Raw genomic sequence first — 26,049 nt, forward strand, 5'->3', positions numbered from 1 at the left:
TTAAGTCTTAATTTAATAAAAAGAAAGTTACAAAAAAATATTAGTGAAGTTCACTTACAAATTTCTAGAAAAATTCCAAGGATGTTGAAGAACACTCATACCACATTTCTCCAACCTGCTGGGAATCTAGTTTTGGTCTTAAATAATTGTAGGCTCTCTAATTAAATAAAAACATTAATGGGTTTTCTGTGAGTGGACACCAGGGTTGTCACAAGTTTCCCCAAGTGATATTCCTTGATATTTCCCTGAGTTCCAGGCAAATTTAAGCATTTTTCCCTGACAAATTTAAGCATTTTTCCCAGACAAATTTTGAGATCTCAAAGGTAAGTGAAGACATAAATTGACAAAAAAAATGTAAAGACTTTTGTATTATTTCCCCATGTGAGCAAAAATCTTAAGTACTAACATCAACATCTTTCGTAATGAACTGTTTTTACAGGCGAAATCAAGCTGAATGGTATGTGTTTTTCAGTAAGGCCACAATTATTATTTTATTTAAATAAAATGAAACCTATCTGGTGAGAAGAATATGCATTTCCTTTGAGTCGCAAGACAGATTTAAAATACCTTCACTAATTTCAGAAATAACCTCAGAAAAAAAGTGTATAAGGCAGGGAAGAGTTGTGTAGACCAACACTAAGTGTCCGCCAATAAAATGTTGATCCTACAATGTTTGCTATTGTCAGTTATTACCCACTGTGCCATATCTATTGTTTTACAGGTATTGTCTGCTTGTGTCTGTGTATGTGCAGATGGATATGGGTGTGTGTGCGAGTGTATACCTGTCCTTTTTTCCCCCTAAGCTAAGTCTTTCCGCTCCCGGGATTGGAATGACTCCTTACCCTCTCCCTTAAAACCCACATCCTTTCGTCTTTCCCTCTCCTTCCCTCTTTCCTGATGAAGCAACTGTTGGTTGCGAAAGCTTGAATTTTGTGTGTATGTTTGTGTTTGTTTGTGTGTCTATCGACCTGCTAGTGCTTTCGTTTGGTAAGTCACATCATCTTTGTTTTTAGATATGTTTTACAGGTATTGTATGATTTTTTTTTCTTTCAAGAAATATATGAATATATAGTGTACAAACTGCCAACAACAGCCACAATTTCCTTCTTCTTGTCGTCCACATTTTGTAACATATAAACTACTTTCGAAATGCTCAAATGTACTACAATAAATAAAAGTCTATAAAACGGCACACTGTACAATGTACTTACGATGAGACAATCACAATTAAATCCATTGGCTACAGCCTCTGCCCTGCCGAGGAGCACTCGGTCCTAGGTCCACAGATAAACCATGAAAATCCACTGCATTACGCCACACACAAACAGACCTGGCCTGCGGGCAGATTGGTGAGACTAGATCCAACGGGCGTGGCCTGAACTTTAGTGGGAAACGATGGGCTTCAGATTGTCACGTGCAATTCATTAGAGATACCTGCATAAACGGCCTGCAGTTTTGGCCTGTTGCGGGAATCCACTTGTGTGGCCAGCCATTCACGTGTCACAGACAGCATGTTGATAAAATGAGACAGCAATGATCAATCCATGCAACAGATAACTTGTGCAAATACTCTGAGAATCAATACTATTGAGGATAGGTAGCAACTCACCATAAAGATAATTGCCGGGCTGCAGACAGGCATGTAGAAAAGACAATCACACTCTCACAACTAATTTTTCGGCCATAGGCTTTCATACAATCCTTAGACACAAGACTGCCGTTCATGCCTCCCTGCTTCTTGTCGGCAGCTACTAGGCTAGCAGCAAGAAGTCAAGGCAGCACTGACTCCAAATTGAGGGTAGTGGTAAGAAGGAGAGAAGCAACAAGAATGAGGGAGTAGGAAATGGCACATGTCCTGCTGCACGTAGCCAGTGACGATGCATGACATCTCAATAAACAAATCATTTCATCTACTGAGACAAATGAGAGATTTTTCTAGTGTTTTTCTCAAATTTCCTGACATTTCCCTGATTTTTCCAACACATTCGAAACTCCCTGATTTCCAGAACTTGTGGCAGTCCTGGGACATACATATAAATCGGAAATCAAAACACCTTTTACTGTGATGAAAAAAGGGTCATTACTAGTAAGTTCATCTGGGCCTGCCACCTACTTGTCTAATATTTTCATGAATTTTTTACTTGTTCCGTTTGCAAACAACAATAACTAGTTTAAATTCTTTCCACATACTTCACACAGTTTTTCAAGGAAAACATAGTAAAGTTTTCAAAATGCTTAAACTGTGTCTGAAACTTTGGCGGAGAGGGTAGGGCGCACAGAACTTATCAACAAATCACCATCATCTTTTCCACATACCAGAAAAAGAATGTATCTTTATGGGAAAAGATAATAAGTCCACGCAACTTCTGGTAATACAGAAAATCAGCTTAAACTGTCATGACCAAAACAATGATTTCTTAAATATTGAAAATACTTTTAGACAAGAGCTGTTATCAGGCCAGTTTTTTTTTATTGAAACTAAGTATTATGTGATTTTTAAAAAGGAAAAAAAAAGTACGTGGTTTTGACAGACATAGGATGATTTTCATTTATATATTAAAATACTTGTAACAGTGTTCAGACGGTCTTTTAAAGTACATTACATAGACTGCTAAGATTTTGTACATGTTTTGTTAAAATAATAAAAGTACAGAGTCAAAAGTTCTAATTTTAATTGAAATATTTTCATTATTAATATTAAATTTATTTAGAGGTATCAAATGAGCATATTTCAATGAGAATTAATCAATGCAGAAAAATGTTTAAATTTAAAACTACATGTTCAGCAGTGAATATACTTATAATTCTCAAGTCAAAGTTTTCTGTCTTGAATCCACTGCGAGAAATCAGATTCTGTTACCTTAATATCGTTTTCATTAAAGTGATATATTCTTCCGAACATGCTTGCTTCAGGCACACCAACAGAACATAAAATGTTTTCCAAAGGTACAAAACAAGTCTTCCTTCTCAGGCCAATTGAATAACACTGACAGTCCAGGTTGGTGGAGAAGAAGTACGTGAACATCTCAGTCTTCATCAGGTACATTCTTGATTTAAGCAAAGTACCACCTGTGGCCGCCACAAAAGAGTTTTGTTGAGGACGGGAATGTGTCCATTGCGGGGCACATTCACTGAATGAGAAAATCAAAGGAGGCTTTTCAGAACAAGTTACTTTTCTAACTTTTAATGAATCACAGGAAAGCGGTTTGTAATTGTGAAAAATACTGATACTAGATATTGTCCGGGTTGTCAAATCTCTTCTTGAGTTTCTACTGTAGGAAATCTACATTGATTTTCTCTAAGAAATGGAAAAAAATATTTGCCTATATTAACCTTGCATGTGCAGTTGTTATTTGCACATCCTCTAGTAGAAGACTAGCTTTTCTCAACACGTTTTACAGTTCCTCTCAACCCATAAATCAACACGTTTTCAGTTCCTCTCAACCCATAACACACAATTTTACTGTGGCTAGTAGCAAAAAAGGAATGTTCCATGTCAATTGAAAAATCACTTTTTTAAAGCTTTTTCTATTTTTATATTGAGCAGCAAGTCCATCAGTGAAACAATGCAGTTGCTTGACTCATGTGCAGTGTTCAGCCAACCACTTAACAATTTCTTTCTGAACAGCATTTACAAATCCTATATCATGATCCATATCACTTATAAAGCAGTGCTTTGGCATTGTCGATTTATTTTCCTAATTTATCACATAAACAGAAATGGAGTGGATTGTACAGTGCTTCTTATCCAGTAGTAACTCTAGATTTCATTCTGAGTTACAAAGCTGCAGTTTTCTGCAAAATCCATTAACATAATTGCTTTTCTCAGGGTTAAATTTCCTTTCAAGTTTTTATAGGCCCTTGCCCGACACTTAGATATAAGTGAGTGTGGTTTTCAAGTGCCTGTACCTTTGTTGCCAACAAATCAGTGTATTCTCTAACAGTTGCAGATTGCTGTAGCAATTCAATACGATGGTGTGTGTTAATCCACTGACTGTACTCAATTTCATTGTCAATATTTTTGTAAGATAATTTTTGTTTCAAAAAGTCTAACAATTTGTCATCACTGGGACAATCATCATAGTGATTAAGCATGTGGTCATAGTTCTCTCAGTTACTTATAAGAAGCTTTATAAGTTTTTTATATGTTTACAAAATGTGTTCCGCATGCAAAAGCAGTTTTACATTTTGGTAGATACCACAGACATGCAGTGAATGAGTGCCTGCAGCACAAGCTCTTGGTGAACAAATTTACAAAAACCAATATTAATGTTTGGGGTCTGCCATTTAAAACAATAATATAGTTCCCTTAGGTTGCAGAGGATAAGTCTTTTTTACATATAAACATTCTTTTGAATGCAAACTTTGTGTTCTGCTGCTGGTACCATTCAAATATATTCATTGTTTTGCTAAAAATCAGTGACAACTTTACAACTTCATCAGTGATCATTTTATCTCTTTTGGCTTACAAACTTATAAAAAAACTCACTTGTCTTTACAGGTGCCCTGCCCACTGAACTACGTATCCACTAACAATGAATCCCAACATTTGTTTCTTTTGAGCAAGAGGGAGGAGCTAAAATTAAAACCTGAATTCTTTCATATCTCCTTGCACCAACCACTTCTCCTTTTATTAACAATATCATTGCAGCAAAATCTTTGGCTTTCTTCACAATTTCATCCTCCCTTTTACCTTGCCTATTGTCGGAAGTTTCAACACTGCAATCCAAAGCCTGGTACACTATTTCTTCCAAGATGTGCTTCACTTTTTCTAGCTTCCGTTTGTCATATGACGCCTTGCTGTGATTTGGAATGGAATGAAGTTTTAAGGGAGAGCACTCCAAATCATCTAAAGTTTTATTTGCATCCTTGATACTTTGACTATTTAGTACTGACTCATGAAATGTCGCCTTCGAGTCACTGGCATCATTTTCATTTCCATAACTGATTTCAGTTTTTTGTCCCCAAATGTGTCCACAAATCTCAAACCATGTTGTACAAAGTTTTTTGCCTGCTTTGAAATCAATTCTCTAGGCACTTAATGATTTAGAAAACTTAAAAATGTTAAAGAGCTTTTACTGAGGTGGAGGTTGTCAAATGACATAGCATTGTTAAGTAACTTTCCAACACTAAATGAATTCATATTTTCCACTGTAAGTATCTGAACACTACTTCATTTAAACACACACTACATTATGAATAGAATAATAAATGGCTGCTGCATAAACAAATATGACCTATCTCACAGAAAGGTAAAGAGCAACTGAGACCAAATGGACAGATTGTTGCATGTAAGTGTTGCTCAACAATACATGGCAGTGACTTTTGCAGTGTTTTCATTTATGTTCAGGTTTCAAGCAAGCTACTGCAGACACACAGAACACTATCACAGTGAGCTGGTAGTTAGCTGCACAGATAAATGCAATATATTGTAGTCTTTCAAAAATCACTTAATTAATAAAATCAAATAAATTTTTCACACTTAAAATTAATTTGTCTGCCTAGAATAACTGGTATTTAAGTTGCTAATTTGGGACCCCTGGATCTGAGGCTGCGGGCATCAAACCTGGCTGAACTTACTTGGAATAACTCTTTTTTTTTTTTTTTTTTTTCCCATCACAGTAAAATTTTTTTTAATTCTCAATTTAATTGTGTCCATTCACACAAAACCCATTAATATTTTTATTTTACTAGAACGCTTCCAATCTTAGGCATTTTTTAAGACCAAAACTAGGTTCCCAGCAAGCTGGCAAAATCTAGTATAAGCGTTTTTCAACATTTTAGTAATTTTTCCAAAAATTGTGATATACATTATACTTTTTTTGTAATTTTTATGTTAAGTACCACTTTGCACGGACATTCTCACAAAGCCAAATTAGTTATCACTATACTGAAAATTCAATATAAAAAAAGGTTTAGCCTGAGACTAAAAAGAATTTGCAGAAGTTCCTTATAGGAATATGCAAATATACAAAGTTTCAAAAATTTGAAGTGGGGGGGGGGGGGGGGCTCCAAGCCTTAGAATTATTGTGTCATTTCACATGGAATGACCCTCTTCCTTTCCTTGTAGCTTTTGTACTGCACTAACTAAATTTGTCCAACTCCTTTCTAAATTATCTACACTGAAGATACAAAGAAACTGGTATACCTGGCTAATATCGTGTAGGGGCCCCAAAAGCATACAGAAGTGCCACAACACGATGTGGCATGGACTTGACTAATGTTTGAAGTAATGCTGGAGGGAATTGACATCATAAATCGAGCACTGCTTTCCATAAATCTGTAAGAGTATGAGGGGGTGGAGATCTCTTCTGAACAGCATGTTGCAAGGCATTCCAGATATGCTCAATAATGTTCATGTCTGGGGAATTTGGTGGCCAGCGGAAGTGTTTAAACTGAGGAGATTGTTCCTGCAGCCACTCTGTAGCAATTCTGCATGTGTGGGGTGTCACATTGTCCTGCTGGAATTGCCCAAATCCGTCGGAATCCACAATGCACATGAATATATGCAAGTGATCAGACAGTATGCTTACGTACGTGTCACCTGTCAGAGTCGTATCTAGGCATAACAGGGGTCCCATATCACTCCACCTGTACATGCCCGACACCATTACAGAGCCTCCACCAGCAAGAACAGTCCCCTGCTCACATGCATGGTCCATGGATTCATGAGGTTGTCTCCATACCCGTACAAATCCATCCACTTGATACAATTTGAAATGAGATTCATCCGACCAGGCAACATGTTTCCAGTCATCAACAGTCCAATGTCGGTGTTGATGGGCCCAGGGGAGAGACAAAGCTTTGTGCTGTGCAGTCATCAAGAGTACACAGGTGGGCCTTTGGATCCAAAAGCTGATATTGAAGATGTTTCGCTGAATGGTTCACACTCTGACACTTGTTGATGGCCCTGAATTGAAATCTGCTGCAATTTGCAGAAGGGTTGCACTTCTGTCACATTGGACAATTTTCTTCAGTTGTCATTGGTCCCATTCTTGCAGGATCTTTTTCTGGCGACAGCAATGTCAGAGATTTGATGTTTTACCAGATTCCTGATACTCACGTACACTCCTGGAATGGTCATACGGAAAAATCCCCACTTCATCGCTACCTTGGAGATGCTGTGTCCCACCCCTCATGCGCCTTAACTATAATACTACATTCAAATTCACTTAAATCTTGATAACCTACCAACGTAGCAGCAGTAACCGATCCAACAACTGCGCCCAACACTTGTTGTCTTATATAGGCGTTGCCGACTGCAGTGCCATATTCTGCCCGTTTACATATCTTTGTATTTGAATACATGCCTTTATCAGTTTCTTTGGCACTTCAATGTGTAACAGATCACAATGTGTACAGGATTTGGACAAAAATATGGATGAGCAAAAAAACACATGAAGAATATGAGCAAAAAAACACATGAAGAATATGGCATAGGCAAACTGTCAGTCGAAACAGCTTCCAGTTAGTTTGGAATGGATAAATGCAGGTTCTACATGGTTTTAAAGTGAATCTTATACCATTTTTCCTGCAAAACAGTGGATGAGGATAGTGACCACGCACCCTTCTTTCCAAAGAAGACCACAAAGGCTCAATAATATTGAGATCTGGTGACTGTAGTTAGTGGAGATGCAACAATTTGTCCTTGTGCTCCCAAAACCAGTCCTGTGTGACCAGTGACACTGTCATCTAGGAAAACAGCATCACCACTGGGGAACAAACAATATACCACGGGATGGACCGAAGTGGTCACATAAACCTTGGTAGTAAAGCAACTTTACAGAGTATCATTAGCCCATGGAAAATCATCACATAACCACTAACACGTTTCACTCATAGGATATAAACTAACTCAGCCAGAAGTTGTAAACGACGCGAAACAAGGGTATCTGACCAAATAACTTTCATCAATTTATGGATTTGGCATCTTTTTTTTCCTGTTACAGTTATTTGCATCACTGATGAGTAGTATCGGAAATTGAACTACTTTGCCATCTTAAGTGCATGTATCTGTTACATTAACATTTGCACTCCCATATGTGGCTGTGTTTCATTTACATGCCTACTCTACATTTATGAAATAAACTCAACAGCAATACGAACACTAGCTAACAACTGCCTAGTTCAATTGCTAGCCACTGCACATCATCACAACCATTGCACAATTTTTTCCTTCAGCCTGTGAAAGGTAGGTGTTTAATTTGTCAATATTTTCTTCTGCTGGGGAAATTATATTAGTCTCTGACAGACTCACCAAACACTGTACTGAATTACACATTAATCCAGGCTCAACACTTTCATATTAATTATGGTATGGACAGAGCAACATAATTCAAGGAAAAAATGATTATATTAATGCTGCACAGGCATAAAAAACAATGTCATCCACAATTAAAGACTTACATGCTACGCACTTTGAGGTTGGTGGCTTAGCTGCAGCCAAGTTCATTTTACAGTTGTTGACACAAGTAGCTGACAAGAAGTGTAGAACTCTTAATCACAACTATGAAAAGTAAATGCTGCAAGGGCAAGGATGCACTGTTCATGTCTGATAATTAATAATAATTGTTGCTTGTAAGGTGGGAGACACGGGGGAGAGGGAAGGGGAGGGATGAGAGATACAGAGGAAGAGGGGGCATGGGAAGGCGAGAGGGGGTGGGGGTGGGGGGTGGGGGGGAGGGAGAAATATTTACCTGTAGTCGTTCTGGATCTGCATTCTGGCAGTCAATCAACTCCAAGAAGACAGCATCTTCCATGCCAGCAGATGCCTGCACGAGGCAATCAAGTGCCTTGTGATGATGACCAAGCTGTAATAATGCCAGTCCATGCAGATATTTCCGAGAACTTGCATAAGATTCACACCAGCTGTCCAGAAGTCGCATGTACTGTTGTACCAGTGTACACTGTCCCACTGATAACAGGAAGTTTGGAAGATCAAAGTTATTCCACACTGGCCATAACTGCTGACACAATAACGTTGTATATGCTAGCATTGAACTGTGCCACATGGAAAAGTCTTCAATTGCCCAGTAATCCAACCACGTTCTTGCTGGCACTGTATTGTTCCACTGCTGCAAATATGCTTCCAGCACCGTGACAGTTCTCTGGTACGAAGAGGAACGGGACAGAGAGGTGCTTGCTTCAGATGCAAAATAACTGTCATGAGCTGATGATGGAGGGCCTCCAAACATAATAGTCGTAGTACATGCCCACAGCAGAACAAAATATGACTGTGCAGCCAACACCACACTGGGGACCAAGGAATTATGCAAGACATCTGCATATTGTGAATCCACTATTTTGAACAGCAATTTCTTGTGGTAACACAGTAATAACTGCTGGAGCAAAAGAAGGCTCCTGCAAATTGAATACCTGACAGTAACAAATTGGTGCAAGCTCATTGCTATTGCAGGCACTGCCAGACTGCTGCTGTACACATATTTGAGAGATGGCCCCAAATCTCTAAATGCCTCCTTCGTATTCTCATATGCTTCCCCTCTCAAAGAACATTGTTTCAGTGTGAGAGTATCAATGAGCAACACAAGTGTGGAATACAAATTTTTTATCCCATTCAATTTCTTTCCAATATTTATTAAAAAGTCATTGTCATACACAGCTCGTTCTGCAGTGAGTTCGTGTAACATAGCTTCTGCCACCTGGTCTGGACTCTTTTGTTGCTGCATTTGCTCCATGAAATGCTCTTTCATATCTTCAGGTAGCCTCTCTTCTAATGCGATCAATACTGACATCAAAAGAATCAAGTCCTGCATGACATCATATTGTTTTCGCTCTGGAGGAAGAAGGTGAAACGTCTGTTTGGCTATTAATTCCGATCCTGCCAGTAACATGTATTCTAATGTTTCCATTGGTCTCAATAGGGAATATTCCTGTTTCTTGACTAGCACTATTCCAGAACTATGTAAAGGTAACAAACCAAGTGGACGAGTATGTGCCTCATATAGCTGAACACAGCAAGAATAAAAACGTAGCCACGTCTGGTACACCAAGTCCAATTTATCAATGTCATTGAGCTCCTTGTTCAGTGGATCTTTATCAATTTCAGCCTCAATTGCTAATATAACAATCTGTTTCAGCCGCCTCAATGACAAAGAATAAGAAGCAGTAACTGTGCTACGGCGAAAAATGGTCACAGCTTTTGTAATGACAGACAGAGGAAATCTTCCTGGATAAAATATGTAATTCAGACACTCTTCCGCAATATCCATGCCAGCAGATACACACGCTTCAATACTCGGCAATTTTTCTAATAAAGAAAATTGCCAGCCATGATCTTTGTAGTTCAGTACGATGCTCGATACAAGTGTGTTACCTTCTGTTGTACGCCACAGAGCCCATATGCGCTGTGATCCTATGGAAAGATCAATTAAATCATGTGGCAGAGCATCAATAACAAACACATTTTCAAAGACAAATGTCCCTTCTCGGTTTACCAGCTTTATTAAATGCACTTCAGAGAACTGAGAAAAGTTAAGGTAAACACAAAGTGTACAGACACCTTCATCTATGCCAGAAGTCTTCTTCATAATATGAGGCTGCACACCTTCTGTGGGTCGCACACCATTAACTGTTTTATTAGAAGCAATATCAATTTCTGCAAGACAGTCCGAGCTGTTGCACGACCACATTCGGAGAACACCATCTCGATGAAGGCTAAATAGGCCATAGTCAACATCAAATGCGTGTAGTACCATACTCACAGCCATTTCGTAGGCAGTTTTACCACGCAGAATTCCCTTCAAAAATCGAGGAAAAATTGAAGTCTCTTTTATTTCTTTTAAATCTACTTCACCGTTTTTGTCCATATCAACCAGCGTGATAGTCCCCGTTGAGTAAGCTAACGCAAATAAACATGATTTGTTCATTGTAAACAGAGACGCAGCACAGTGGGGCAACGGTGAATTTGTTGTTGTATGATCAATAACATAAAATGTACTGGGATCTTTTGCTGCACTCAGTGAGGCATCATGGAAAATGGACTTAAGTGATAAATCAGGATGATGTTTAGTAATATAATCCACACTATACATCTCATTTGGAAGTGGGAAAGACAGCTTATGCACACTAGAGACTGTTGTCACTAATATAACAACACGTGATTTTGTCTCAAAAATGGAAATTCCTTCCAGTATTGGAGAATTTTGAAACTTGTAACGCACACTGTCGCCAGCTAAATTAAAATCCAAACTATTTTCTGCAATTTCAAGGACATCATGACAGATGCGCCAGTATATAAATCTATTTCTCGTAAATGTACCATTAACGTCTTTATACGAGTAGCCCCCCGACTTCTCTGGTACTTTTATGTCCCTCAAAGTGCTTTGTGAACTTCCTACATTTACTGTGATCTCTTTCCACTTTTCAGCTGTTGTTCTGTGGGGTAGCACTTCTCTGAAACTCAAGTTGTAGGTACCAACAGTGCTGAGGCTCTCCATGTTGAATATCCTGTCCAAATAAATCTGTGTAATGTGTGTCCTTTATGGCAGCTTCCGTAGCTGAAACAGACAGAACAGAATTCCTGTAGTTTTTGTACACGAAAGCCACTAGTAATAAAACTAAACAATATTTGTAAGTAATAATGGTGAATGGACTGAGTGAATAACTGTAAAAAATACATAAATAAATAAAAAATAAAATAAAAAAGTGCACTTATAGATTGAGAATCTGGCACAGAAATGATACAACAAATTATTACTTGTGTTTTCAGCGGCATACACTCACCAGATATTAATGTCTGATGAGTAGCAACTTACTTGTTAATATTCAAAAGATTTCATGAGGAAAATAAGTTTTGGTAAAACAAAGATATCTGCAAGACTAGTTAAAAATCAATAATAATAATAATAATAATAATAATAATAATAATAACATTCCTTGTGCATGCAAATGTGTACCCACCACTAATTTTCTACATTATTGCTATGGCAATAGTTCTTAGACACCTTTAATCAAAGAAACTTGTAATCTATGACAATAAGTTGATGACCTTATTTTTGCTCTCTTTGTTTCACCATTTGTCATCATTATGTAAACACTACTCAGCACAAAATCACTTGAGATGCTGAAAGACGTGATTAGCAATGACAGTTGAAGGAAGGAAACTGTTGTTAGTCAGGAGCAGAGATATCATTGCCTGTGCCAAACAGATACACCTTAAACAAAATGTGTCCAAACTGCCGTTGTACCTGTTCTAAACTTTAGGCTTCAACTGGTGCCCAGAAATTGACGCCTAATGACTTGTTTTGCCTGATCCGTGCTTGAGAGTAGTACTCTCGTCAGGTCTTGGGCAGTTAAGCCAAGATCCCTTTGCCCTGCATCACATCCTGTCCCCCTATAATGCTTATGCTTAACAGGCACATTATGATTACAGAGGACTGGTGCCACAGGCCAGTCCATAGCTTGGGTACCATGAGCTCATAGTGCCTGCACACCAAAGTGTTCCAGTATGATAATGCATAAGAATCCATTACAAATAAAAATCATACAAGTGCACAAAATAGAATTAAAGAAAATTATTTGCATGGATATGGTTTCTGTGCAAAAGAAACTTTCTCTGCAAGTTACAACTGCTCTATGCTGCTCCTGCTTTCCTCCTGACACAGTCTGACAGTGAAATGGGTTTTTCAATATGGCTTCGGTTGGAGCTAAAGATGCTCTCTCCACACCTTTCTTTATGTGTCATATTAATAATGGTTGAATAACACTAACTACTCAATAAAAAGAAATAAATAATGTGTATACTCAACAGATAGTTATGTAGTAAATCTGCATTATAAAACAACTCAGAATGCAGTGGTTCCTTTGGTATCAAATCAATTAGATTACACCTAATTTTGACTGGAAGGATTGTCTACAATGTTGTTAGCTCTCTCATATAGACTAATGGGGAAAGGATGATGAAGACATACTAATCATGAAATAATTCTGATGTGCTTGCAGCAGATAATTAAATGAAGGCAACAGGGAGTTATTCAGAAATAAATGCCACAGGTGTTCTCAGCTGTGTTCCATATCAGATTTATAAGGAGGCTACTAGATTTCAACCACAAATACTAATAGAATTAAAAAAAGGCCTTTTAGAAGAAACCATGCACTTGTAGGTCAGAAATCAAATCCACATGCACTTGTAGGTCAGAAATCAAATCCACATACGCTTAGAGACATTTATTTTCCTTCAATTAACGTCGGAAATAAAACGCTAAACAAAAAACGAAAAACAAACAATAAACATCACATCAGAGAATTCAGTTACTCGTCCAAAGAACAAACAACACTCTTCACTGGTCAATCCCTTTTCCCCACACAGCCCCCTCCCCTCCCTTTAAAGTACGGAGCACCTGGAGTGTAGGAGTACTTGAATTTGACTTGTCGTCCAGCTCTTGTACAGATGACCGGTTGATGTGTCGATGTGAGCACAGGTGTGACTGGTTGTTCTATAGTCCTCTTGCATCTTGGTGTTGTCTCTTCAGTTCGAATGGGTGTAGGCTCGCCTGACCCTTGATAATCCTGAACTGGAAGAGTGTTTTAATGCATTGGCGATGGTAAGGTCCATGCTGGTTTCACTCTTTCAATGGAAAACGCGACAACTTTTTCAATTTTGCGAGATGTCTATAGTATGGGCATTATGTCGCAGTATTTGAAAGGGCCCAGTATAAGGAGGTTGTATGGTAGCCCGTAAGGCGTCTGTGAGCAATATGACGTTCGCACAATCCGTCAAGGCTTTGTGCATGAAAACCAGATGTTCACCATGGCGGGATGCTGGTGGCCCTCTCATTCTTGCTACATGGTCGCGAATGCACTGTACCAGCAGTGGTAGCTCCATTTGTGGTTGTAGTGGTGCCGCTGTGAGATAGTCTGCAAGAATTCTCAGTGGTTCTCCATAAACCATCTCCACCACTGATGCGCCTATATCACGCAGTCCATAAACCTAGAAGTACTAGTGGTAGTACCTCCGTCCAGCTTGAGGACCGCCTTCAGTGTTCTGTGCCACCTTTCCGCCATCCCGTTGCTTGTTGGGTGATAACTGGTTGTGTGAATCCACACAGTCTTGCTAATTCATTGTACAGATTAGACTTGAATTGTCGGCAAGATGCGGCGGCACAATTCAGCATCAGCTCCACCAAAAACTGTGATGCATGTTTGTCACCTTCTGTTGTGTCACTCATATTAGTAGCTGCTACACGTCATAGTGGTTGATTCCAATGAGGCATATGCTCTATCAGTTACTTGCAGGAATTTATTCAATAGTTGTCCTTCATATGCTATTAATGTCAACTGTAATTGAGTCGGAAACTATTGTCGCCAGATATGTAGCAGCAACTCAGATATTATACTACAGTCCGCTATCGCTCAGAAATGTCTCCAAAACTCCAAAGGGACTTCTGTCTCCACGTTTCTCCTGGTAAAGCACTTGTGAAAGCCTCCGCTCGGGTAGTTTCATGCGGTAGCGAAGTCTTCAGGGCAAGTTATGCTTGTTGATGGGGTGGGTGTAGAATCACATTGGAAACTATTGTCGTCACTGTCTGGTGCAAATTGCTAATTACCAGTGTAAATTGTTCATGGTCCTCTGTGATGCATTGTTGTGTGAAAAAGCTTTCCAAAATCGCAAACCATGCGTCTGGTTGTGAGGGTGTAAATGGAGCTCCCTGCAATTGTAGGCACGGCGCAGTTGGCATGAACAAAAATGTATACAGAAAATTTTCGGCACGTGTGTGCACTCACGGCGCTGTCGTTATTGCTGAGCCTGTGATATCGTCGTGTCCGTCTTGCTGTCATCTCTCAGCGCCGACTGCTCTTAAACTTCAATCTCTTTTTGCAGCTGCAGGATCTTGTCATTGACGGTTTGTAAAAAATTATTTGTGCCTTCCATGTTTAACGAATGTAATCAAAAAATGTTGTTGCAACTTACTCTGGTCTTGTTTTCAGGGTCATCAATTATGTAGATCAAAAATCAGATCCACAAACACTTAGAGACATTTATTTTACTTGGATTAACATCAGAAGGAAAACTCTACACAAAGAACAAAGAATAAACTTCAAACCAGAGAAATCAGCTACTCGTCCAAAGAACAAACAATGCACTTCGCTGGTCAGTCTCTCTTTCCTATAAGCTATATGGTGGGGCAGTCAATGTGTAGATGCAGAAGGTAATGTCATTTCTCCCACCCATCACACAGCCATATTTTGTTACAACTCATGAGAAGGCTTCATCACAGCTGTGAACAAATGAATGCTGTTGTCACAAATCTACTCCTATTGTGATCATCATACATGTAGAAGTATAAAAAACCAATGACTATCAAACATCAGTAAAAGTTATCTATTGGATGCCCCTTGCATTTTTCAATATGGTGTGGATGTAAACATTAGGCTTCGCTACCAGTTTTGTTGTCACAACCAAATTTTCTGCCCATCACATTTGTTGATTTCCCAATTCACAACCAGTTTGTCACCTGCCAACCTAACTTACATCTCGAGCATGTAGATCAGTCTGGCACCACGACCAAGATTTTGGGAGGGGGGGGGGGGGGCAGGGTGGGGGGGAGGATGAAATCCATAAGTTTAGGCGTATGTGTCAATATTGTTCCAAGTTCACTATGAAATTGCATTCTACAAGGCTCACTCAGGTTCAACAACACAGCAGTGGATCCTATTTTGCTATATTACTGTTGTATCATATTTGAAATTGGAAACGATCTAAAATAAGAGATGTTTCAGAAGGAATAGTACATAAATATATAACATGCATCCTATTTTTATTTGTTACAGAGAAATAACAGTTAGAATGTAACCCAAGCACTCACAGGAATAACTGAAGGCAAATCGTAATATTATAATTCGATTTTCATAAATTTCACCTTCGACTTCAATGCGATCCTGAATTCTCTTGACAACACCACATGAAGCTCTTCTAATGTCATCCTTTAATTCTTTTACATGAGCAGCACTATTAATTACCCAAACAATCTATTAGTCTCTTATGTTTACTTTTCCTCTTTCAACCACCACTACAGTCAAAAACCTAAAAGGGTAAGGTCCAGGGACCCTGGTTGACTATTTCTAGGAGTGCATAGTTTCACAGGGATATGACTATCTATACTGTCATACCATAAAGGCATTAGGGTTTTGGTCAGACCACTGATACGAGTTACAAGTGTTACTGATACTGTCACGAATTGCTTCCATCAGTAAACAATACTGATAGGATTACTTGGCAATTTGGAATTAGGCTGTCAAAAAGTTTCAAGTGTCTACCTTCATTTCTTTCTCAAAGGTGTATGATGCACTGCAGATGATAAGGCTAGAGGGGCTGTTGAAGTATACACCCACAACATACTTGGTGTGGAAAACTGATACAGTGCCTGTAGAAATTCTGAAGGATTATGTTCTACCAATAACAGAGGGTGAGTCAAAAAGGACTTTGCTTCTTTGGATGAATGTAGAAATTTATTGAGATAACTTACAGAATCAGTAGAGGCTTCATTTTGTACAAAACAACATCAAGTTGCACATAATAGTGACAAGTGTCATTTCAGTTCACATGACTAACATCTGTGATGTGGCAAGCATTCCACCAGCAACCAATTTCTTCCCACAATCATTGCAGGAAATTGGACGTAACTTCTGCAATCGTCTCAACAAAGTTCTTGTGCCAAGAGCAAATTTTACACCTACTTTGAGGTTTTTAGCATATTTGGAAAATTGTGAAATTCATGCCGAACAGTTGTTTCAGAATTTGTTTCATGAAAACAAAACATACATTAAACACACTCTGCATCAGTGAAATTAATCATTCTATCTGTGCACTGTGCTGGCATTCCTCACGGCGGAATGAGGTACTGATGCACTATGTGAATCAAACTTTGTGCTGTTTGCTACAAAATGACATCTACCAATTCTGTAATTTATCTCAATACATTTCTATGTCATTCCCAATTTGTAAAGTCCTTCTTGACTCACTCTGTTTGATGTCTCCTACTTCATCTGTTCTGCACATGGAACATTCTGCTAAAATTTGACAACTGGGCACTGTACCAGTCTTAGGCAGTTTAGTGAAAACCTGAAAAAACACACTTGAATCTGGTTTTAGGAAGTAGTTTACAGTATTCAATACTGTCAGCCGCAGTACTTCCATTACAAAATTCGCACACAAATATAATACCAGCACACTCAACATATGTAAATACATGCGGCACTTTTAAATAATGTAGTAGACTTGGTCAACAAATCACAATCACAGTTGAAAAACTCAGTTGTGTAAACTCAAGCAATGCTCCATGTCTTGAACTTCAAAACAGAAATGACAATCAATAAATAAGTCCCTAGAGCGAAAACTTATCACTGTAACAACTAAAAATTGGACACGTCTTTAACAAAATGTTTTATTCTAATTAATCTTTACGCCCATCTCCTATAATACATACTATTCCTTCTGAAATACCCTGCATACTATTTGCCCAAGTGTTTCAAATTTCTGCTGACCAGGCACATAACCGAGATCCGTACTGAGGAGGAAGAAAGAAAAAAGCTAAGGGACATACAACTTTCACTTCTACTTTCGTTCACCAATTTTCCTGCTCCCAAGTACAGTACTCCCATTATAAAATCAAAAGTGAATATGCAGTAGCATAGTTTGTCTGTTACAGGTATAATATGTATATAGGCTTTGCCCATGCAAAGAACTGCATTGACGTAATTGTTGTTTTCAGATTGTAAGTGGTTATTGATGACATTTCTTAAGGAAGTGGATCAACGCTGTACACACTTCCGAGTGAAACAAAAGGCCCACACTTCCGTTACAATTAAAATGCATGTTTTACATTGTAATAGACCCTATTGTTTACAGAGTTATCCATCTGCATGTGTAACTGATGAAGGAAGTGTCAAGAAGTTTTACTTCATTACAATTTTAGCTTAGAGATTTTCATCTAATTTAGTCAACAAAGCTCTAAAGAGAGCCTGTCAAAACAGACTGTTGTGTCTCTATTTATAAAAACAAACACCAAAATGCACATAACAGCCATTAAAGGGACATCATCATTGCGCGCACGCGCGGGTGTGTGTGTGTGTGTGTGAGAGAGAGAGAGAGAGAGAGAGAGAGAGAGAGAGAGAGAGAGAGAGAGAGAGAGAGAGATTAGGGAAGGGGGTATTACAGAAGCGTCCAATTCCACCCATCTGCTTTGACCAGTGACGTCATCAATACGCGGAAATGGCCGTTCTAAGCATCTCCAACCCATGAATAGGTTGGCTTACGAAGGGGCCATCCTGGTACCCATGGCTGTTCCCTTTAATTGTTGGTATGTCTGGTCTTCAAAAGTGAAGAAGTTGTGGGTCAGGATGAAGCTGGCGGTCGCTTAGAGGAAGCCTTCTTGGTTACTCAGGCCTGACAACCCAAAGTTTGGTACAGATTTATTGATGACATCTTCATGATCTGGACTCACAGTGAAAAAGAACTCCAGAATTTTCTCTCCAACCTCAACTCCTTTGGTTCCATCAGATTCACCTGGTCCTACTCCAAATCCCATGCCACTTTCCTTGATGTTGACCTCCACCTGTCCAATGGCCAGCTTCACACGTCCGTCCACATCAAACCCACCAACAAGCAACAGTACCTCCATTATGACAGCTGCCATCCATTCCACATCAAACGGTCCCTTCCCTACAGCCTAGGTCTTCGTGGCAAACGAATCTGCTCCAGTCCGGAATCCCTGAACCATTACACCAACAACCTGACAACAGCTTTCGCATCCCGCAACTACCCTCCTGACCTGGTATAGAAGCAAATAACCAGAGCCACTTTCTCATCCTCTCAAACCCAGAACCTCCAACGGAAGAACCACAAAAGTGCCCCACTTGTGACAGGATACTTTCCGGGACTGGATCAGACTCTGAATGTGGCTCTCAGGCAGGGATACGACTTCCTCAAATCCTGCCGTCAAATGAGAGCCATCCTTCATGAAATCCTCCCCACTCCACCAAGAGTGTCTTTCCGCCGTCCACCTAACCTTCGTAACCTCTTAGTTCATCCCTATGAAATCCCCAAACCACCTTCCCTACCCTCTGGTTCCTACCCTTGTAACTGCCCCCAGTGTAAAACCTGTCCCATGCACCCTCCCACCACGACCTACTCCAGTCCTGTAACCCGGAAGGTGTACACGATCAAAGGCAGAGCCATGTGTGAAAGCACCCACGTGATCCACCAACTGACCTGCCTACACTGTGACGCATTCTATGTGGGAATGACCAGCAACAAACTGTCCATTCGCATGAATGGACACAGGCAGACAGTGTTTGTTGGTAATGAGGATCACCCTGTGGCTAAACATGCCTTAGTGCACGGCCAGCACATCTTGGCACAGTGTTACACCATCCGGGTTATCTGGATACTTCCCACTAACACCAACCTATCCGAACTCCGGAGATGGGAACTTGCTCTTCAATATATCCTCTCTTCCCGTTATCCACCAGGCCTCAATCTCCACTAATTTCAACTTGCCACCACTCATACCTCACCTGTCATTCAACAACATCTTTGCCTCTGCACTTCCGCCTCGACTGACATCTCTGCCCAAACTCTCTGCCTCTGTATATGTGTGGATGGATGTGTGTGTGTGTGTGTGTGTGTGTGTGTGTGTGTGTGTGTGCGCGCGCGAGTGTATACCCGTCCTTTTTTCCCCCTAAGGTAAGTCTTTCCGCTCCCGGGATTGGAATGACTCCTTACCCTCTCCCTTAAAACCCAAATCCTTTCGTCTTTCCCTCTCCTTCCCTCTTTCCCGATGAGGCAACAGTTTGTTGTGAAAGCTTGAATTTTGTGTGTGTGTGTTTGTGTTTGTATGTGTGTCTTTCGACCTGCCAGCGCTTTCGTTCGGTAAGTCACATCATCTTTGTTTTTAGATATATTTAGATATATTTTAGATATATTTTTTAGATATATTTTTAAAAAACCAAACAAACATTACAACATTCTGCTACACCAACTAAATCTACAGGAACGTGACACTTCCCTTGATACACTTAGGTCAACCACAGCCAATGATACAAAAACACCACCACCTACATACAACTAGAACCACGAAAATAGGAATCGAACATTTCCCTTATCCTATATAGATCAACCATAACTGACAGTACCAAAACACCAATACCTACTGCTTCCACTCTCGCAGGCATACATTCAATCAGGTGTTGGAAGATTTCTTGGGGAATGGCAGCCCATTCTTCATGGAATGCTGAATGGAGGAGAGGTACTGATGTCGGTCAGTGAGGTCTGGCATGAAGTCGGCATTCCAAAACTATCCCACAGGTGTCCTATAGAATTCAGGTTAGGACTCTGTGCAGGCCAGTCTATTACAGGGATGTTGTTGTCGTATAACAATTCCGCCACAGGCCGTGCATTATGAACGGGTGCTCGATCGTGTTGAAAGATGCAGTCAGCACCCCCGAACTGTTCTTCGACAATGGGAAGCAAGAAGGTGCTTAAAACATCAATGTAGGCCTGTGCTGTGATAGTGCCATGCAAAACAACAAGGGATGCAAGCCCCCTCCATGAAAATCACGACCACACCATAACACAACCACCTCCGAATTTTACTGCTGACACTACCAACGCTGGCAGATGACATTCGCCGGGCATACGCCATACCCACACCCTGCCATTGATCATCACACTGCGTACCGTGATTCGTCGCTCAACACAACGTTTCTCCACTGTTCAATCGTCCAATGTTTATGCTCCTTACACCAAGCGAGGCATTGTTTGGCATTTACCGGCATGATGTGTGGCTTGTGCGCAGCTGCTCAACCGTGAAGTCCGAGTTTTCTCACCTCTAGCCTAACTGTCATAGTACTTGCAATGGATCTTGATGCAGTTTGGAATTCCTGTGTGATGGTCTGGATAGATGTCTACCTACTACACATTATGACCCTCTTCCAATGTCAGCAGTCTCTGTCAGTCAACAGCCTGTACGCTTTTGTGCTGAACGTGTCCCTGCACATTTCCACTTAACTATCACATCGCAAACAGTGGACCTAGGGACGTTTAGGAGTGTGTAAATCTCACGTACAGACGATGACTCAACTGACACCCAATCACCTGACCACATTTGAAGTCCACGAGTTCTGCGGAGCGCCCCATTCTGCTCTCTCACGGTGCTTAATGACTACTGAGGTCACTGATATGGAGTACCTGGCAACACAAAGCACCTAATGTGAAAAATGTATGTTTTTAGGGCTGTCCAGATACTTTTGATCACATAGCATATATAGGGCAACCACAACTATTGATACCAAAAAAACCAACACCTACAACTATGAAAAATAAAAGCAAAATCACAACACCTCAAAAACCCAAAAATCCCTACACACACACACACACACACACACACACACACACACACACACACACACACACACACACCCCTGGTCTGAGAACTCTGGTCAGCCTCATGTTGTTGCGACATATACCACACTTCACGATCTCGGTGATCAGTTCAAATAACTGCAGGAATTTAATAATGGACAACATGTTCTCCCCCATCTCCGACTGCAACATAGCACTGTTATGTTTCATCGTCATATCCATACCTAACAATAGAAGTCACACAATAAATTAAATGTCTTTCCACACAACAAACAGAAAACCATTAACACCTAACGAAAATGCTGAACACACACACACACAAATTGATAACTCACTGAAAAAAACTTCCAAACTTTACGTCCCAAACTAAAAACACTGCCAACAACTTCACACATCCAACACCACAGCTCAAATGAACCCAATACAACACACACCACTTGAGAGCACCATCAAACACAGGACGACATCTCCAAACACAACCAAATCATAATCTTTGCACTGTAATGACATCACACACCAGAACACCCTTACTGCACAGATCACAGCAGATGGGTGGAATTAGATGCTTCCATTGACCCAAGGGGGGGGGGGGGGGGGAGAATTCGCAGGAAAGAGAATCAGCATATAACAATATCTTCTGTAAGTTATAAATTATCAATCATCAACATAAAACATACTATGGAAATAAACTTATTGGATAAATTATGAATGTAAAAAACGATGTGCAGGCAACACCAGATGTTGATGGATAACATGAGCAAAACTGTGGCGCATTCAGCCTATTAATGCCGGACATTGGCTCTGACCAATGATGAGAGAGTGGTGTGGCATGTGATTCATATGTGCACAAACAGAAATAGAAAACACCAATGACAATTTTGGAAATGCCACATATTTCACCCCCCTTGCATTTTTCAACCTGGCAAAAGCATAAACATTAGGTTTCACTAACAATCAATTTGTTACCACAACAAGACTTTTAGCTTTCACATTCTTTGGCTTTGCTAATTCACAACTAGGCTAGGTTGTCATCTTCCAATCTAACATAGTTCATGGGTTGTAATGCAGATTAGTCTGCCACCACAAGGAAGATTTTAGGGGGATCCAATACTTTCTATTATGTTTTGGGATGGTGACAGACTATTCATAGCATACCGAGGTCTAAGTTAAGGTGGAGCGTGGCTGTCTGTTCACAAAATCAATGAATTTGAACACAAAATCTGAACTGTGGTGATACATTTAATCTGTGTTGTAGACTGATGCCTAGATTAGCTTCAGAGGTGACACATTTATTGCGAACTGCCAATGTCAAGAGATGTGATGGCATGAGAATAACTAATTCTTGTTACGCATATAACATTTCAGTGAATGGTTTATGTCCACCAATTTGATGATGCCAAGGGTCGCAGCATAATGGCGGTATTGGCAGTTTCAGTATTTCCAAAAATAATTTAGGTACAATGATGTCAAAGTGAATTCTCATTTAAAAAGTAGGATAGCCCGTATAATTTCATCATACATTCTACTTAGTAAAATATTCAAGAGAGAAACGAAATGAGCAAAGTCTTAAATGACAATACGTTACTGGATAGTACATAAAATGGCTTTTGAACAGCTGTAGTCTATGGATTGAAAAAAATTACTTAGGCCCACTAAGAAGAATACAACTATTGATACTTAAAGTTATGGAATTCTTTTTGTTTAACACGAGGCACGTTAAATTCATATATGAAGTAGACTATTGCAAGATTATGTTTAAAAAATGAAAATACGTCCCGAGATCAAAATTCGGATTGGTGTTTGATGCAAAAATATTGGAGTGGATATGACTGTCAAATAAAGGCATTGGTAACAGACTGAACTGTTGCATAGCCAAATGTTTAGTTCACGCCATATCATAAAACACGATTTTTTATTTTTAACGCAATTTTCATCGTAAAAACTAACAGGCCTACTGCAAAGTAAATTCAGGAAAGGTCTATTTGATAATGGAGAAGTCTTCGACGAGTATTTTGATGATGAGAGAATACTTGAAGGTTGTCAACATGCCAAATTCGTCAATCCCTTCCATATGAAAAACATTCTTTACATCCATTGCTAGGTTGACAGGAGAAAGAAATTTGTTGCAGATTCGAAATCTTTTCAAACTGGGGTGTGATTACACTTAATAAATCAATATGTTACATACATTAATACCAGTATAATATAAAGCTGTGTATATTTGTGAACAGGCAGTGGGTGACAGTTTGCTATCCAAAAATATCTTACTAAAGCTGTAAAAACTAACAGACATTACATTTGCTTCGAGTGTTACGAGCTGATGTTCACCCTGCCTACGTTTGAAATGATTTAAACCTACTCAGCAATACAATCAACAGTAAGGATTCCATTTGATCCCCGTGTAAACGATCTACTGATGGTGTTAAAACGTAAACTGTTAACATTTAAACGAATTATACAATGCAACTACTGAATTTAATCAAAATACGTGCTCACAAAGCATCTGCCATGCTTGACTCATACTTACAAAGTTCACATGGTTTTCAGTTGATGCTCAGACAGTCAATCGATGCACAAAATCCCCATCAATAACACAACAAGGCAGATAATCACACAGCATAACGTGTTGAGATCTCACACGAAAGCTTATGGTTCCTGACAAAACCTTTTAAGACTGAAACGATGGACCTACACAGGTTAAAACAAATCACACACACTACAGTTAGTGGTTCTTACAGTACCGCCAGTCCACATTACACAACACTCCTTATCGTATTGATATTTGATTGAATCGATAAAATGCATTCTACACATCCCAAAAATACAAAAGCAAAAATGTACATTCTAATTTTGTAACACACTCAACGTCGCGCCATAACCAAAGCTCTCCCACATACATCTTATCTCTGAGAAGCAACAGTGTAGTGGTGGGGGAGGTGTGCAGGCAATAACAAGAATGTGAAGTCGAGTAAAGGAAGAATTTCATTTTTATTTGCACTTGGTGAACAACAAAGTGTGTAAAAAATTATTTCTACTTTACGATGTATCAAACTGTACATCTTATGTACATGCTTCTGCTGGTGTAACAGGGACTCCATAAAGATAATATATACTGCATGTGAAATTCAAGATTCACTACAATACTGTCAGTCCAGTCCCAGAAGCACCGTTGTATTTGGAGGTGATTTAGATTTGAAACAAAGTACATACGGTACTGAAAAAATAAAGTTATTTCTAATTTATTAGACTCTAAAATGTACAAGACGAGCCCTAAACCTAGCAACAAGGATCCATAAGATGATAAGCGTTCTACATATGTAGGCTAGTATCGTTGAAATTGTGTGGTAATATGATGTGATACAAAACCGTATGTTAAAACAGAAGCACAAACTTGGAACATAAAGATAGAAGTCAGAGCATTTACTTGCAAGCAAAAGAAAGAAACGCAGCTTTTGCTTCAGATTGTATAGTGTGTTAATTGCAAGTTGGTAGATTTTCTGAAGGGAGTAGCGGGGAACTGAGGAAACAACCCGGACCACACACTGATCGCGACAGTGAGGCAGCGCTGACAAACGTAGAATCTACATCGTACATGTACGATAATTTAAGACGGTGCACGAACATGCGATTCACCTTTCCGATCACACGTCTCTTGTATGATTTTTCGAAACGCGTGTTAGTTTCAACATTTCACCTTTTTTATTATTTTAATTTTTGACAATTTATTTCACAAACACGTTTTTGAGTAGCCTACATGTCTGTCCAGCTGTGGGATTCCCCAGTTTCATCACACAGCAGCTGCATAAGTAAACTTAGATTATTCCCTGGGATGAATACCCTGAGGAATTCACCATACTGACTGCTTTGCATCCTGCACAGTGCTCATACATAAGGCAAAATGATTAGAGTTAACTTGTTTGCTCAGGTGAGGACAATGAGCGATTTATAGGGTGTTACGTAGCGCAACATTGTGTCAATGGAAACAGAAGACATCGGTAGTGTACTAGTGCTCCCAAGAAATCTACAGCTGGGGTGTTTAAATGCAAGAGGCGAAAACAAAAACACGGAAAAGTCTGGGAAACTAATCCTGATATTAAAGGTTGGCTATGCACCGATGAACCGAACTCTGAAACGGCAGGATGTAGAACCTATTACATAAATTTTGCGTCTGAGTCGGGATATGTTGAAAAACATTCTAAAAGTGATAATCGTGTCAAGAAAGTGAATGCAGTGTCATCTAAAACCCAGACAATTTTGAGTACATTTGTGAAATCAGCTGAAACTGATGCATATTTAAATAATCAAGCTCACACTGCTGCAATGAAATTGGTAGGATTCGTGGCCAAACACAATATTCCTTTCAGTGTTGTAGATCACCTGCAGGATATACTTACAATTTCCTTTCCTGGTTGTAAAATCGCCAATACAATATATTTGCTTCACATTAAATGTTTTTAGATCATAAAGAAATTGAAAGGAGAGAGCCATATGCACGAACTTACAGAAAATCGAAACATACTAAATTCAGTGTTCTTACTGTTCAGTTGACAGATGTAAGATAAGGGCGTTTGCTATGGTTAGATATTTTGATAAATACACAAATAAAATTGAAAGTAAATTCTGCAATCTTTGTGAAATTTTTAAGCCAGGTGAATTTGTTGTTGTTGTGG

General features: G+C 39.4%; 1 protein-coding gene across 1 annotated transcript in view; it reads right to left on the reverse strand.

Moving 5' to 3' along the window:
- LOC124797931 (nuclear pore complex protein Nup160 homolog) overlaps positions 1 to 24,270 on the reverse strand; it is a 93,418-nt gene extending 69,148 nt beyond the window's left edge. Inside the window, exons 1-2 of the mRNA XM_047261066.1 lie at positions 23,907 to 24,270; positions 8,697 to 11,516 (exon numbers count right to left, since the gene is read on the reverse strand). Coding sequence (XP_047117022.1) covers positions 8,697 to 11,456 — 2,760 coding nt within the window. The 5' untranslated portion in view covers positions 11,457 to 11,516; positions 23,907 to 24,270. The remainder of the gene's footprint in view (positions 1 to 8,696; positions 11,517 to 23,906) is intronic.
- Between the last annotated feature and the right edge of the window lie 1,779 nt (positions 24,271 to 26,049).

The sequence above is a fragment of the Schistocerca piceifrons genome, chromosome 5, assembly GCF_021461385.2.
Source record: "Schistocerca piceifrons isolate TAMUIC-IGC-003096 chromosome 5, iqSchPice1.1, whole genome shotgun sequence".
Classification (NCBI taxonomy): Eukaryota; Metazoa; Arthropoda; class Insecta; order Orthoptera; family Acrididae; genus Schistocerca; species Schistocerca piceifrons.